This window comes from Sapajus apella, unplaced genomic scaffold (assembly GCF_009761245.1).
Source record: "Sapajus apella isolate SASKATOON/1434 unplaced genomic scaffold, GSC_monkey_1.0 scaffold61, whole genome shotgun sequence".
NCBI classification, from domain to species: Eukaryota; Metazoa; Chordata; class Mammalia; order Primates; family Cebidae; genus Sapajus; species Sapajus apella.
The window spans coordinates 7,251,668-7,266,157 of record NW_022437001.1 but is presented as its reverse complement, the minus strand read 5'-3'; the positions used below and the strand labels follow the sequence as shown (position 1 = coordinate 7,266,157).

The window sequence follows — 14,490 nt, the reverse complement described above, 5'->3', positions numbered from 1 at the left end:
ACAGGGGTCAGAATCGTGCTTATTAAGGGGTTGTTAGGATGAGAAGGCCTGTGTGTGTCTCTCTGTGTGAGTGTGTGCGTGTGTACATATCTATGTACTCATAAAACATATTTCCTTATAGGACTGGCTCTTGATCAGGAAAGGAAGCTGAGGACTATGGCAGGGGCATGGGAGGAGAAGGAAGCCCACCCAAACGGCCCATCTGCTAATGAGGAAGGGAGGAGGGAGGAGACAGCTGCTATCTGGAGCTCAAAGACATTATTAATACATGATTATGCCGTAGAAATGGTAATAATCCAACTGAATCGGAAATTCTCAGAGGGCAGGAACGAATCTTACATTTCCTCTGCATTCTCTGCTGTGCTTGGTAGAGTACTCAGCACATGGTAAGCACTCAGGACATACTGGTTCATTATTTGAGTGGTCTCTACAGGCAATTTAGGTAGATTCTGGAAGGGTGGATGCTGGTCTCAGCTCCATCACCTTATCAGGCCGGAGCTGGATACCCTAGGATGAGCCTGGGCCTCTCTGTGGCTCAGTTTCTCCATCCTTTGCAGTGAGGTTACGCTACCACCAGCCCTCCTGGCTGTCCAGAGGGGCCACGAGGAGTGGTGAGGCCACGTTAACAAACTCCGCTGAGCTTCTCTTTTAGAAGCTGCCAGGCTGGAGTCAGTGGCTTAGAGGAGAACGGTAGCGTGTTTGCTCTCTTTCCACAAAGAATGCAAATGCAAAAGTGGCTGCCTCAGCTCTTGCTTGGCTCCTGCAGGGCAGGGCCCGGGAGTGGACTGTCCTCGGAGGGTCTGGAGAGAGGTGTTCAGCAGAGCCCAACACAACCAAGTGCACCGTGCACGGCCTCCTCAGCGCCAAGCTCGCCGTTAGCCTTTGAACCTCAGCTCACAGAAGAGTGCACACGAGAGAAATATAAAGCCCATTCCCAGGTCAGGTGCACACACAACCCCTACGCCAAGCTGGGCCTTACCTAGAGGAGTCTGAAACTCACCACTGTCCTGAGCTACGGCAAAAGAAAAATAATAGTATAATCTTATTTGATCTGCATTATGAACAGGATATAGAGTACAAGCAGTTCCATCACAGAAAAGCAATTTAGACATCGGCAGTCTGTTTCATTTTAAGGACATTTCTGTGACCCACAGCTCAATCTTTCTTTCACTGCTCAGGCAAAGTGCTAAGGGTTTTTTTCCGTGCTCCCGTTATTTTCTTAAAGACACTCTCTCAGGCAAATTAATTCTCTGATATGGCAAAGGAAACAAAACAAAACAAAACGAAGACTCACTGTATAGCCAGAAGGCATTATCAATTTTTTCAAAGTATTCTTCTACTTGGTCATCCTAGAACATAAACTATTACACAGGGGACGGTTAGCACCGCACGGGAAGTGTTCTGTACCAGCAAAAGCATCAGAGTTCACTGTGCATTCTCCCCCATGGCTTCAGAGGCTCGGGACTTTGGAGGTCCCTGAGGAAAGGCGAACTGGCAAAGCCACAACTGGCAGGGGCCGTAACGTTCATGGGTGTGACTGGGCTACTGGGAAGGGCAGTGATCACTGGTCCAACCACAGAAAAACATGATTCTGGTGTTTTTCTTTTTAAAGTAAGAGCACACAAATATTTATAAAGGGACAGTGGGAACAAATCAAATCAAATTTCCCAATGAGCTCTCACTAGGCATTTCCCGTCGACTGGCTTCCTTGAATTATAATTACCCCCTCCCCAATCCCCTCTGCTCTCCCCTCCCCCTCCCACGGAAGCACCCCCAAGAGTGAAACGAAACGGAGTTCAACGGTAGGTCCTGTTGCTCCCTGACTCTTCTGTTTGGGGAAGATTTTGAGGAGGCAGGGGCCTGGGGCCACCAGGCCTGCACTGCCCCCAACGCTGCACTCCTGGGGTCCTTTTCCATCTCTCCCTTCCTCACCCATTTGGGGGAGTCATGCCACCTCTCTGGCAGGTTGCGGGTTTCAATGCTGAAAATGTTTGAAAACAAAAGTTTTTTTTTTTTTTTCCCTTGTGTTAAGTAAAACATAATTTTTCATTCAACATGATTGTTTAGCTAAAAATGAGTAATTATGCCTTGAAAACGGTGTCTTTCTGTGTCGCTACATGTGCCGCTTTCTCTTTACCAGACCCTAAGTGCCTTGTGAACAGGGACTCTGATTTCACTGGGCAGATTAGGTAGTACTAGGGGATACATTTCTTGAGGGTGGAAATGGTGTTTTATTCCTGTGTGCCCGTTAGCACCTGTTATCAAGCCAGACACACAGTATGTTTGATATTAATTGATTGGTCACACTTGAGACCAAAGAGTCTCTTGAAAATACTGGTTAAAGATGATGGTCGCTGTCTAGACCTCTGGAGGAAGACATCAGTATGTTTGCAGGAGGATAGGAAGCACATGATCTTTGTATGAAAAATGTTGCCTCCTGCCTCTTCAAACTGTCCAATTTTGGGGGGAGGGGTTGTAATGGTTACTTAAAGGATGTGTAGCAAGCCATCTGAAAAACAGAGATGGTGAATCTCGGTGAGAGCATGATTTATGCTTGCGGACACTAAGCCCCAACTCCATTAAAATCAAGTCTGAACAAAACTCAAGCAGTGTAGGAGGAGTCTATTCTTGCATGCTGGGCTGTTGCAACGTGTCGTTTTTCTTGCCCTGAATCCCGGGATATTTGCAAAATGGATTCTCCTGCTGAGGTCTATTGACACCTTAGGGGGACAGGTCTAATTCAATCCAGCTAAAAGGCAGCAGAGGTTCCTGACTAACTCCCCTCATACCAAGCTCCCCTTCTCCATGACTCCCAAAACCTTCACGGGAAGGGACAGGGTAGGGAAGGGGAAAGGGTGTTTAATAACAACGCAGTAAAAGGTTCTGTACTTGCTTTCCTTACTTGAGCCCACCGGTGGGGACAGTGTGGCATTTCTTATGCTCCAGCAGCTGTTCAGGGGTCTTCATGAACTTGTGGCACACATCACACTCAAACATCCGGGTGATGAGGTGTATCTGCAGATGACGCTCAAACATGTTCTTCGTCTTGCAGACAAAGTTGCAAAAAACGCATTCGAACCCTGCAAGGACCGAAGCTGGGTATAGAGGTGCATGGGGCAGGGGGGAGAGGAGGGCAGGAGTGGAGCCGAGTTCCTCCTTCCTCCCGCCTCCTCTGCCTGACAGCTGTACCCTGCCAGGCACTGTTTCCCACATCTCCGTGCTAAAAGGAGTCAAACATACAAACATCGGGATCAGTGTCACCCTCCCCATTCTTCCACCCCCGTAGTCAGATGCAAATTAAGCCAAAGGAAATGCAAATTTTAGGTGATGCCCAGCATACTGCATTCTGGGCCTATTATCAGTTTCTGACATTGCTCTTGTCCAGGGCTTATTCTCAAGAATGGGTCATCCCGGGGTGCAGAGGGTTGAGCAGGCTCACACCCACCTCCTCCTTACCTTTCTCTGGCTTTTCCTCACTGTTCAGTGAGGGCTGGCTCCCAGGCATGACAGAGATGACCAGCAGGTTGTTCCCACCCTTGTTTTTCTGGGAGCCATCTGAATCATCTTTGCTGTTGGCCGAATCACTCAGAGCTGAGAGGGAGGATGAAGAGGGGCTATTTGATTCGCTGGGGGTCTTCCTGTCTTCCCCTGAAAAACAGGCAAATAACCCAGTCTTGTTACTGAGATGAAAAGAATGACAGCAACTGAGGGTGACAAGTTGAGTCACATGGATGCATCATCATTCTGGGAGCACACGCTCATGTCCCCAGCACCCTCAGCGATGGGGGATCCCAGATCCTAAGGCACCTACCTCCTTTGTGGTACTGGGGGCCAAGAGCAGGCATTCATTCATTTGACAAGTGTCTATTAGCTAAGATGTGCTGAACATGTTACACATTCCAGGAAGTGTGTTATACTTTAAATTATCTCATTTTGTTTTTTTAAAAATCCTATGTGACACAACCGTTATCAGCCCCATTTTACAATGAGGGAATGAAGTCACAGAAAGGTTAATCTGGCCTAGATCATCTGACTGGGAAGTGGTGGAGAAGAGGCTGGAGCTGGTCTGACTCCAGGCTCCATGCTCTTCATCAGGACACTGGTCCCTCTCCCTCAAAGCCAGATACAAACAAGTTAACAGGCCATTAAAATCTAGTGTCAAAAGACTTCTGCTTCTACTCAAGAGGGAGTGTCAGGGACTGGGTTTACCATTACTACTGAAACAACTGAAAAAATCAGACAAAATATATCACATGCTAGTTTTCATATCACTGGATGTTAGGCAATGAAGAAAAGTGGTCCCTGAGAGACAGGAAACAAAGGAGGTGAGCCCTGTGACTGATCAGCTTCCTGCCTTGAGACTTTCCAGGCTCCAGTGCACAGAGGAGGAGTCAGGTGGTACCTGACAGACTCCCTGAGTGGAGGAGACGGAGCTGAGGGCCCGACCACACTTTGCAGAACAGAGGAGGATCAGAGAGGAAGGGGCAGCACAGAAGAAGAACTCCAGAGACCACAGAGGGTTTCCCTTGAGTATTCAGCAAAGTATGGATCAGAGCATGGGGGTGAAGAAACTACCTATACTTGGAGGGGGAAAAGTCACCTGAAAGGCTTAGAGAACAGTGCCCAACACTCAGAGAGGGCTAGAAATAACGCTTGTTTCCACCAGTCAGATTGGGAAAACAATCTACAGGGCATTAGGTAGAAAACCGAGAAAGCTCTCTAAGTAGTGGGTTAAACCTAGATAAATCACCACCTAGTGATCTAGACCTGCCGAAGAATCATGAAAGCAAGAACCCAAAGGAAAGAGGTTTCCAGGTAGCTAGTTGCATCCTAAAACAAAGGTCAAGCATATGTATAGGGATATAAAATATTAAGCATCCAACATGGTAAAAATCACAATGTTTGCATCCAAGGATGATCAGATGTGCAAAACAATAAACACAATTCAAATTGAGAATAATCAACCAGTCAAAACTGACCCAGAACAGACACAGTTGTTAGACTTTGCAGACAAGGACATTAAAACAGTTGTAACTATGTTTCATATGTTCAAGAAATTAAGTAGAGACATGGATAATATTAAAAAGATCCAAATAAAATTTCTACGGATGAAAACTGCAGTCTGTTACCAGCAGTAATCCCATTAGACATGGCATAGGAAAAGATGAGTAAACCTGGAGATAACAGCTATAGAAACTATCTGAAATGAAACAGAGAAAGGAAATCCCCCAAATGAAATGAGCATCAGTGAACTGTGGGGTGCCTTTGGGAAGTGTAAACTAAGTTTAATTGGAATCCCTGGTGGGGTGGGGAAGGTGGAAATGTGAAATAGCCCAAAATTTTCCAAATTTGAGGAAAATTATAAACCTATAGATCCAAGAAGCTCAATGAACTTCATGTATAAGAAATATGAAGAAACCTGTATAAAGGAACATCAAAAATTGCTCAAAACCAGTGCTAAAGAGCAAAATCCTAAAAGTAGCCAGAGGAAGACAGATATGTTACATGAACAGGAACAAAAATAAGGATGACAGTGGATATCTCACTGGAAACTATGCAAGTAAGAAGACTGTGAAGCAACATCTTTAAAGTACTGAAAGATATATTGTCAACCTAAAATCTTATACCCAGTAAAAAAGTATTTAAAAAATGAAGGCAACAAACAAAAGCTCACATAAAAAAAAAAAAAAAAAGAAGGAATTAATCACCAGCAGGCTTGAATTACAAGAAATGTTCAAAGTCCATGCAGAAGAAAAATGGCATCAGATGTAAAACTGATCTACACAAAAGAATGAAAAGGCTAGAAATGATAAGCACATGGATAAATTTGTAGTTTTTAAATTATTGAAATATCTTTAAAAGTGAAAGTAACATTGTTAAAACAAAAATAATAGTGTCTTGTAGGGTTTGTAAAACACATGTAAGTAAATATATGACAATAGCATAAAGGCTAGGAAGAGAGAAATGGAAGTCTACTATTGTGAGGCTCTTACACAGCATATGAGGTGGTTTAATAATCACTTGAAGTTCTACTGTGACAAATTAAAAATTAAAAATGTACTTTTTTTTTTTTTTTTGGAGACAGGGTCTCTCCTCTGTCACCCAGGCTGGAATGCAGTGGCATGATCTCGGCTCACTGCAACCTCCACCTCCTGGGTTCAAGGAATTCTTCTGCCTCAGCCTCCCAAGTAGCTGGGATTACAGGCGTGTGCCATCATGCCTGGCTAATTTTTGTATTTTCAGAAGAGACAGGGTTTCACCATGTTGGCCAGGCTGGTCTTGAATTCCTGACCTCAAGTGATTTACCCACCTTGGCCTCCCAAAGTGCTGGGATTACAAGCATGAGCCACTGCATCCAGCCTAAATGTGTACATTATAAACCCCAAGTAACTGGAGAGTTAAACTTTGTTCCTGGTTCAAGAAACTTGAGAATGTTAAGATGTCAATTATCCACAAAATGATTTACAGATTCAATGTGAGCCTGTAGTTTTAGGTTAGGGGAGAAAATATAGGGAGACTGTTCTTCAGTTCCCTTCAAATCAGTTAATTAAGCAACCTAGTGACTGTAAATGTGCTCCTAATTTCCTTTATTAGGAGATTAAAAAATAAGTCATATATAGGTATGCAAAGTTTGGAAATAAACAGCACTATAATGGTGGGTTATGTCTACAGTATAAAATTATTGGTGTCATGTTTGTTTACTTTTATTTCATTTTCAAAATTTTCTAGAGTGACCATATTTTTCAAAGTTTTTGGCCTGGTGAGGTGGCTCACGTCTGTAATCCCAGCATTTTGGAAGGCTGAGGCAGGTGGATGACCTGAGGTCAGAAGTTCGAGAGCAGCCTGACCAACGTGGAGAAACCCCCGTCTCTACTAAAAATACAAAATTAGCTGGGAGTGGTGGTGCATGCCTGTAATCCCAGCTACTCAGGAGGCTGAGGCAGGAGAATCACTTGAACCTGGGAGGCGGAGGTTGCAGTAAGCCAAGATCATGCGTACCATTGTACTCCAGCCTGGGCAACAAGAGTGAAACTCTGTGTCAAAAAAAAAAAAAAAAAAAGAAGTTTTTAAAAAGAGAAAGGAAGAAATATTTACCCACTTACAATGTTTTCAAATGATGTTCCCATCAGAACTGCACTTTGGGTCCAGGGCAGACAACTCTTACTTCAGTTCACAATTTAAAAAACTTTGTTCCTATTAGAACTGCAAGTATGTGACCTCAGTCACTGACCATGAGGAGCAATGGCATATGCCTTTAGAATTCAGACTCCTTCTTGGTACAAGGAAGCTATGTGAAAGCTAGTACCATTATTGCCAGTCACTTATCTGTATATATTTAACCAGCTTAGTTACATTTTCTAGATAGAACATTTTCAGCGGGGACCCTGAATCCCTGATATTGCAACTCCATCTTCTAATATTGGCCTGTTGCAAGTGATTCTTTTAAATTCATTTTTAGAATTAAAACATATTAATTTCAACTACGATCTCTAAACACAGATTCAAGTACCCTCAGGCTTACAGCACCAGGCAGAAATACTTAAACTAATAAATTTATAAAGATATAATGTGCTGTGCCAGCCACTCTGTGATGCAGCCCAGCTTGCCCAATGTGTAATCCCTAGTCCAAACAGCCTCCTCCGTTTCTGACCTCATCTTGTTTTGCTATGTCTGTGGAGACAGCCAGGATGCTCTTGCCAGTCAAGTCCAAGGCTGTGACCCAAGTGGTCATTTACCTTCTTCAGCATCGCAAAGATCTTGGTGAAGGACACCTGTGCACAGGTGATGCAACCTCACACATTGGACAACCAGCTGAAGAGAACTTAAAAAACAAAACAAAACAAAACCCCTAAGTATTGCACAACTTAAAACAGCACAAATTAGGAAATTGAAACCATAAAAAATTACCAATCATCTTGTTGCGTCAGTACAGACATGGTTAGATTTTAGTGCACTTCTTTTCATTCTTAAAAAAGTAAGCACTTCTATTTTTAAATTGTTGCCATTAAGGTTAAGAATAAGGACTCTAGATATCCAGGCTGGGCGCAGTGGCTCACGCCTGTAATCCCAGCACTTTGGGAGGCTGAGGCGGGTGAATTGCTTGAGGCCAGGAGTTCAAGACCAGCATGGCCAGATGGCAAAACCCCGTCTCTACTAAAAATGCCAAAAAGTAAGCCAGGCGTGGTGGCCAACACCTGCGATCCCAGCTATTCAGGAGGCTGAGACATGAGATTTGCTTGAACCCGAGAGGTGGAGGTTGTAGTGAGCCAAGATCGTGCCACTTCACTCCAGCCTTGGTAACAGAGTGAGACCCTGTCTCAAAACAAATAAATAAATAATAAAAATAAAAAACAGATCAGAATATCTGAGTTTGAATCCCACCTCCACCACTTAGTAGCTGTATGACTTTGGACAAGATACTTAACTTTGTGCCTCAATTATCTCATCTATAAAATGGGGATAATACCAGCACTTACCTCATATGGTTGTCTTGAGAATTAAATAGGTTTTTATACGTAAATCACTAAGAACAATGTCTGGATCATGGTAAGCTTTATAGAAAATATTATTATTCTATTATAAAACATACATAATATTTATAAAATGTAATAATGATAACTAATGCTTTGTATTTTCCCATGCTATTTTAGATATCTGTACATAGTTGGCTCTCAAAAAAATCCATGAAAATATTTCTGTTGTTTTAAATGACACTATTATATCCATGGAGGGGACTTACTCTACTTAAATAGTTCCTTAAAATTAAAGTTAAAATTAATATTTCACTGATTGAATATTTTCTCAAGAATAAATATTCAGAGATTGTATTACTGGGTCACAGGGCATTACATTTTAAGCCTCTTGGTATAAACAGCTTAATTAGTTTCCAAACAGTTTACCACTCTGCAGGGCGACAGCAATGTGAGTGTCGGCGTCATCCCAGCAACAGTGAGAATTAACATCAAATGCTCTCCTAACTTAACAGGTGGAATATAAGCCTTGAGCTTCAGTTGGGCTGCCAGTGAGGCTGCATGTGTTTCCTTATGGTAAGTGGTTAGCTTTTACTTCCTTCACTGTGAATTGAGGCTCACGTCCTCATATCCTTTGCTAATTCTTCACTTAGAGACCTAAAGGTTTTCTTAACAGTTTATAGGAATATTTTGTGTAGTAAATAGGTTAACCTTTTGTCATTTTTGTAAACACATTTTTTTTAGACTGAGGTTTTGGTTTTGCTTCTCTTTTTCTGTTATTTTGCAAACTGAAGAAATTTTTTTGTGTCAAATCTCTCGACTGTTTTCATCTGCGCTTTATTTTATCATGTAAGCTTTGACAAATCCTTCTTGCTCTGTGAGTTTGATAAATATTCTATTTTCTTCAGGCTTTTCTAGGGCTGATTTGTTAACGTGGATTCTGTAAGTTATCTGGAATTTATTTTGAGTCAATGTGAGGTGAGGTACTGATAGCTGTATTTTCCAAATAGCCATTTGGATTCCTCAGTGCCATTTATTGCAACATTTAGAAATTGCAGTAAAATTTGCATTGAAGAAGTCACAAGCACCAGAGGGGATGTTTCCCACTTGTTGATATACTCTCTTCAGGGACAAGATGCCAGATGGTGGGAGAAAGAAGGTAAGGAGGGGTCACTATGGGGAAACACCTAATGAAAGGACAGTTCTTCAGGTACTCCCTTAACATCCCACTCACAGGCATGCCTGGAGTCACAGCAACCCATAAGAAAATGTGAGAAGGCACGGGTTCTGTAGGAGGCTACACAAAACGCATGCTGTTGATTAGAGCTCATCCTGTAGATCACAACTTCACTTAGGTAACAAAGCAGTGTGGCAGATTTCCTAAGGTACTGAAATAGTAGGTGTCTTTTCCTAAGATAGGAAAATCAAATTAGAGAACAAGGCTCATAGAATTAGAGAATCTTAGGCCCAAGGGCATCTCCTGCACATCTGAAAATACAGGGAACATATGGAGGCTCAGAGAAGTTAACTGAGGTCCTACATTCACAATACTACTTATGGTACCATGGGGTCTAGAACCCGGATTCAGTGTGTGCTTTCCTCCATGTCAAGTAACTTCCACATAGGTTACAGAAATAAGTCACTAGGACTCTAAGGTTCAAGCAAGGGCCACGTCTAAGTAGTTTTCTTACTTAGCATGCACAAATGTTTGTAGATGAGCTTGTACACAAATATATTCATTCACTGAAGGAACATTGAGTCCCCACTTGTACTATGTAGGGTGTGTTCCAGGTGCTGAGATACAGCAGTGACTTAGACAAGCTCCCGGTTATTGGGAATACATATTGCTATATATGTCATGTAACATATATATTGCTTTATATCATAACTTTGCAATAATCTAACTTACTAATTTACAAATTTAGATTGATCTATTTGAGAGTCAAACTCAAACATGTCAAAACTACACTAAATACTGGAAACCTTTGCTGTGAGACCTTTAGCTTATAACAGGGGTCAGCAAACTGTAGTCCTTGGGCTCAAATGAGCCTCCTGCTTTTGTAAAGAAAATTTCATTGGAACATGGCCATGCCCACATATTTGCATATTGTCTACGATACTTTCAAGTTTCAACAGCCGAGTTCAGTAGTAGTGACAGAAACTGTATGACCTGAAAGCCTAAAATATTTACTATTTGCCCCTTTTGAAAAAAGCTTACAGGGCCTTGGCTTATAAAATAGGTTTTAACCTTATTCTTAGAGCAGCAGCATTAAAGGCTTCCACTGAATTAAAAAAGAAAATTCTTTAATGCGTTTCACTCTTGGGTGACTGTACTAATGAACAAGAATATTCTTTCCTGCTAGACAATGAGCCCTAAGCCCTGATACATCAGAGAGAACAAGAGCTGTGTTCATTCCCTGTGGTAATTACCAGGTACGTGTTTGCGCTGGTTAGCTGTGAAGTTTCCACTCATGACAATTTAGTGATGACAAGTCCAGCTTCCTCCTAGCCATATGGTTTCTATGGTTTACTTATGGTGGGATGGGCGAGGAGGGAAGACTTGGAGCAGGATGGGAGGGAGGAAGGTTTTCAGCTGGGTTCAGGTATACTTTGGGTTAAAGAGGGTTAGAACGAAGGTTAACAGAAAGGAGAAAAAAAAGACTATCTGAAAAGCCAGTGGTAATGGAAAAGAGGTTGGCCTTTTCCTCCATTAGCCACTCCAGAAATGCTGAATTTAATTTGTCTTCAATATGGGTTTCCCAGCTCACCTGCTGCCCACAGGCTAATGTGGTTACAGTCAGAGAACTGACTATAAAAATGGCACCTTCTCACTCAGCATAACGGCTCTCTGCAGACCTCCAAGTCATAGCTGCTCAATTTACTGACAAAAACAAGCTTTTATTGCTGTTGGCATCACTGAGCCAAAGTGGCCGGAGAAGCACAGAGAGATCCTTCTCTGCCGTGCACATCGTCAGCACAACTGTCAGGGAAACTCCCCTTCCCAAATCCTTCAAGTGCTGATGATGTGAGGGGCTGACCCAACACCCAGGGCTGGCAGTCAGCAACATCAGCTCTTAATTTGTAAGCCCTGCAAATGCAGTGGGGAGCTCCTCCTCATTCTCACTTAATGACTCCATGCTGGTATCATCTGTAACCACCGCTTGTGAGAGTATAATTGCACGGTGAAGTCAGAACGTTAACATCAATAAACGGAAGAAGTTAACCAGAATGGCAAGAGGCTTAAACAACAGGCAAGCACTAGTGGAGGCTTGGCTGTGGCCTAGACAGTGATGGGTTTGTTTCAGGAGAATCTGGTTTTCTTTGGCCCTGAACACACACGCCATGCGTCATTAAGGAGAGCATCAGGGCTGCAGTTTCACTGGAGAGGAGCAAAGCCTACAGAAGTAGGTGTGCAGTGCCTGGCACAGGAAAACAGGTTCAAAGCTCTGCCAAGTGTTTCTTGGGGTTGTCAGAACAGCAATGATACAGAGAGAAAGCCCTGGAGTGAAAACTGTTCTGGGCTGAGTTTCACTAGTGACTGAAACTAGTGACAACAGCAACTCCTAATTGCTGACATTGGAGGGAATACCCCATCTCTCTTAAGCCTGTTTTTTCACCTGTACTATACAGTTTGATAACAATAGTATTCACCTTAGAGGGTTGCTATGGGGCTTCAATGAGATCCAGGGTGCCAAGATGTAAGGCTGAGGCACTGATAGATTGTTACATATGGTGATGAGGAAGAGGACCAGGGTGAGCAACAAGCAAAGAGCTCAGCCCCTCTCTACTGCATCTGAACTTGGGAGTCTTTCAGAGCAGTGAGTCCCAGGCCTTGCCAGGAAACAGTATGATGACTACAGGGAAACGTGACTCTCATGCCTTGGGAAAGTCCTTCCTTCCATGGAAGGAAAGGGCAATGTCTCAGGGCAGTGGGGATGCTTCAGCCAGGTGGCAGGTGCTCTGGGGTGCAGGGGATGGAGGAGGAGTGTGAGAAGGACAGACAGGAATGGTCACCTGTGTGCTTGGTGCCAATGTGAGTCTTTATCTCTGCTTCCTCCATGGTGACAAAGTCGCAGGCAGTACAGCAGATCGAAAACATCCACTGCTCCTTGTCCACGTGGAGTGACATGTGGCTGACAAACTGGACATTGAGCTCGGTCTCAAATCCACACACGTGACAACTACATGAAAGGGTAAAAAAGGGTGAGAGAAAAGGGTGACACATACTTCTAAATGTGGGCTGCCCATTTATACACAGTACACTCGAGAAAACTGGAATTTTAAAAACATTTGTCTCTCCACCAAAAGGTTTTGCATTAGAAAAGCCTCTGCTTTCTGGGTTGCCTCTAAAGTAGTCAGTGTGCCAAAGAGACTAAGGGCCAGCATCATGTAACAATCACATAGGTCTTATAATGATGCTAAATAATCATAAAGTTAATGAAAAACTATGGATTCCAGATGCCACACATCACCTAACTGATTTCCTTTGGGTGAAGAGACACGGGGTAGTGTTGCCAAGGTATTTAGTGGTGCTGGTCCACTGATAAACTTGGAGAGCACCTCACAGCCCAGGAGCCTCTCTCTGGCTCTGGAAACCTTCCCTAGTTGCAATGACAGCACATACAGTTTGTTGTATGGCAATCCAAGCAAGAGGCTATTTTGTCTGGGACAACTTCTGATAGAAGCCACCCATCGCTAGAGACATTTCCTGCAAAAGCAAGTTTCCATCAATCAGTATGGCATATCAATAGGGCAAGATTTGACAGACAGCCTAAAACTTGGGGGTTTTATGGCAACCAAACCAATATCGATTCATGATCGAATACAGAAACGAAACGTAAAATCCAAGTACTAAAGGATGATACAATGGAGGGGAAATATGTAACACCTTCTGGGCTATTTCTATGGGGTTCTCAGATTTACATTTCCTCAGCTTTTTTTTTTTTAAACAATTCTTAGGGAGCAGAAACACACTCAGTTGCAAAGGTTGGAGATTCTGAGCTGAACAGACCTAAAAATTCATCATCCCCATAGCCCAGTCACTGTCTGGAGCTCCACCCGAGAGCCACCTCTAAAACCATTTCTCTTTCAACTAATACTACCAGGGACATCCAAGTCAAGAGAGGAGTCTGTGCAACTGCAGGGCTCAATCTAAGCAAAGAAATTACTAAAATGAAGGCCAGGCTATGATTGAGAAAAAGGGCTTGGTGATGTATGTCCACAGCAGACGGCAGAAAGTGTTGAAGCCAAGAGTCTGAGAAAGGCAGACTAGCATGTTCCATCTGCAACTCACCTGTAGTAATAAGGATGCTTCTTCCCATCACTGCCTTCAGAGGTGACGGCGCTGACAATGTCCTCGGTGTCTGTACTCACCAGCTTCACGGAATGGACAGTCAAGTGCTGGTTCAGATTTGCACGGCACTTAGCAGCATAGGGGCACAAGTGGCATTTGTATTTTCTTTCCTCTGCAGGTAAAAAAACAGGAAAAAGCCCAAATCGCTTTCAAAAAAAGAAGTCCCAACACCATGCAAGAATCAGTGAAGGTATCAAGGAAAGAATGGTTCAAGTCATATTTCAAATGGGGACCATGGTAATGCCTTGGAATTGTAAGTATCTAAAAGTCTTTACCCAGCAGGTCACTCCTATATTATTAGTGCTTCTAAATATAAAAGAAAATCTCCGACTGGGCGTGGTGGCTCACACCTGTAATCCTAGCACTCTGGGAGGCTGAGGTGAGAAGATTATTTAAGGACAGGAGCTCGAGACCAGCCTGGGCATTATAGCGAGACTCCATCTCTACAAAATTTTTTAAAAAAACTAGTCAGGTGTGGTGGCATGCTCCTGGAGTCCCGGCTACTTGGGAGGAGGTGGGAGGATTGCTAGAGCCCAGGAGGTCAAGGTTACAGTGAGTCATGATCACACCACTGCACTCCAGCCCAGGTGAAAGAGGTGGACCTTGCCTTTAAAAAAAAAAAAAAGGCCGGGCGCGGTGGCTCAAGCCTGTAATCCCAGCACTTTG

General features: G+C 43.3%; 1 protein-coding gene across 7 annotated transcripts in view; it reads right to left on the bottom strand.

Annotated features, from left to right (window-relative positions):
• ZNF827 (zinc finger protein 827) overlaps positions 1–14,490 on the bottom strand; it is a 178,567-nt gene that overhangs the window by 4,514 nt on the left and 159,563 nt on the right. For 2 of the 7 annotated variants that reach the window (XM_032246457.1, XM_032246458.1), the window contains 4 exons: positions 13,765–13,936; positions 12,486–12,652; positions 3,457–3,648; positions 2,903–3,080 (listed from right to left, as the gene is read on the bottom strand). In XM_032246457.1, coding sequence (XP_032102348.1) covers positions 2,903–3,080; positions 3,457–3,648; positions 12,486–12,652; positions 13,765–13,936 — 709 coding nt within the window. The other 5 variants (XM_032246460.1, XM_032246462.1, XM_032246461.1 and 2 more) reach the window with 5 other exon arrangements.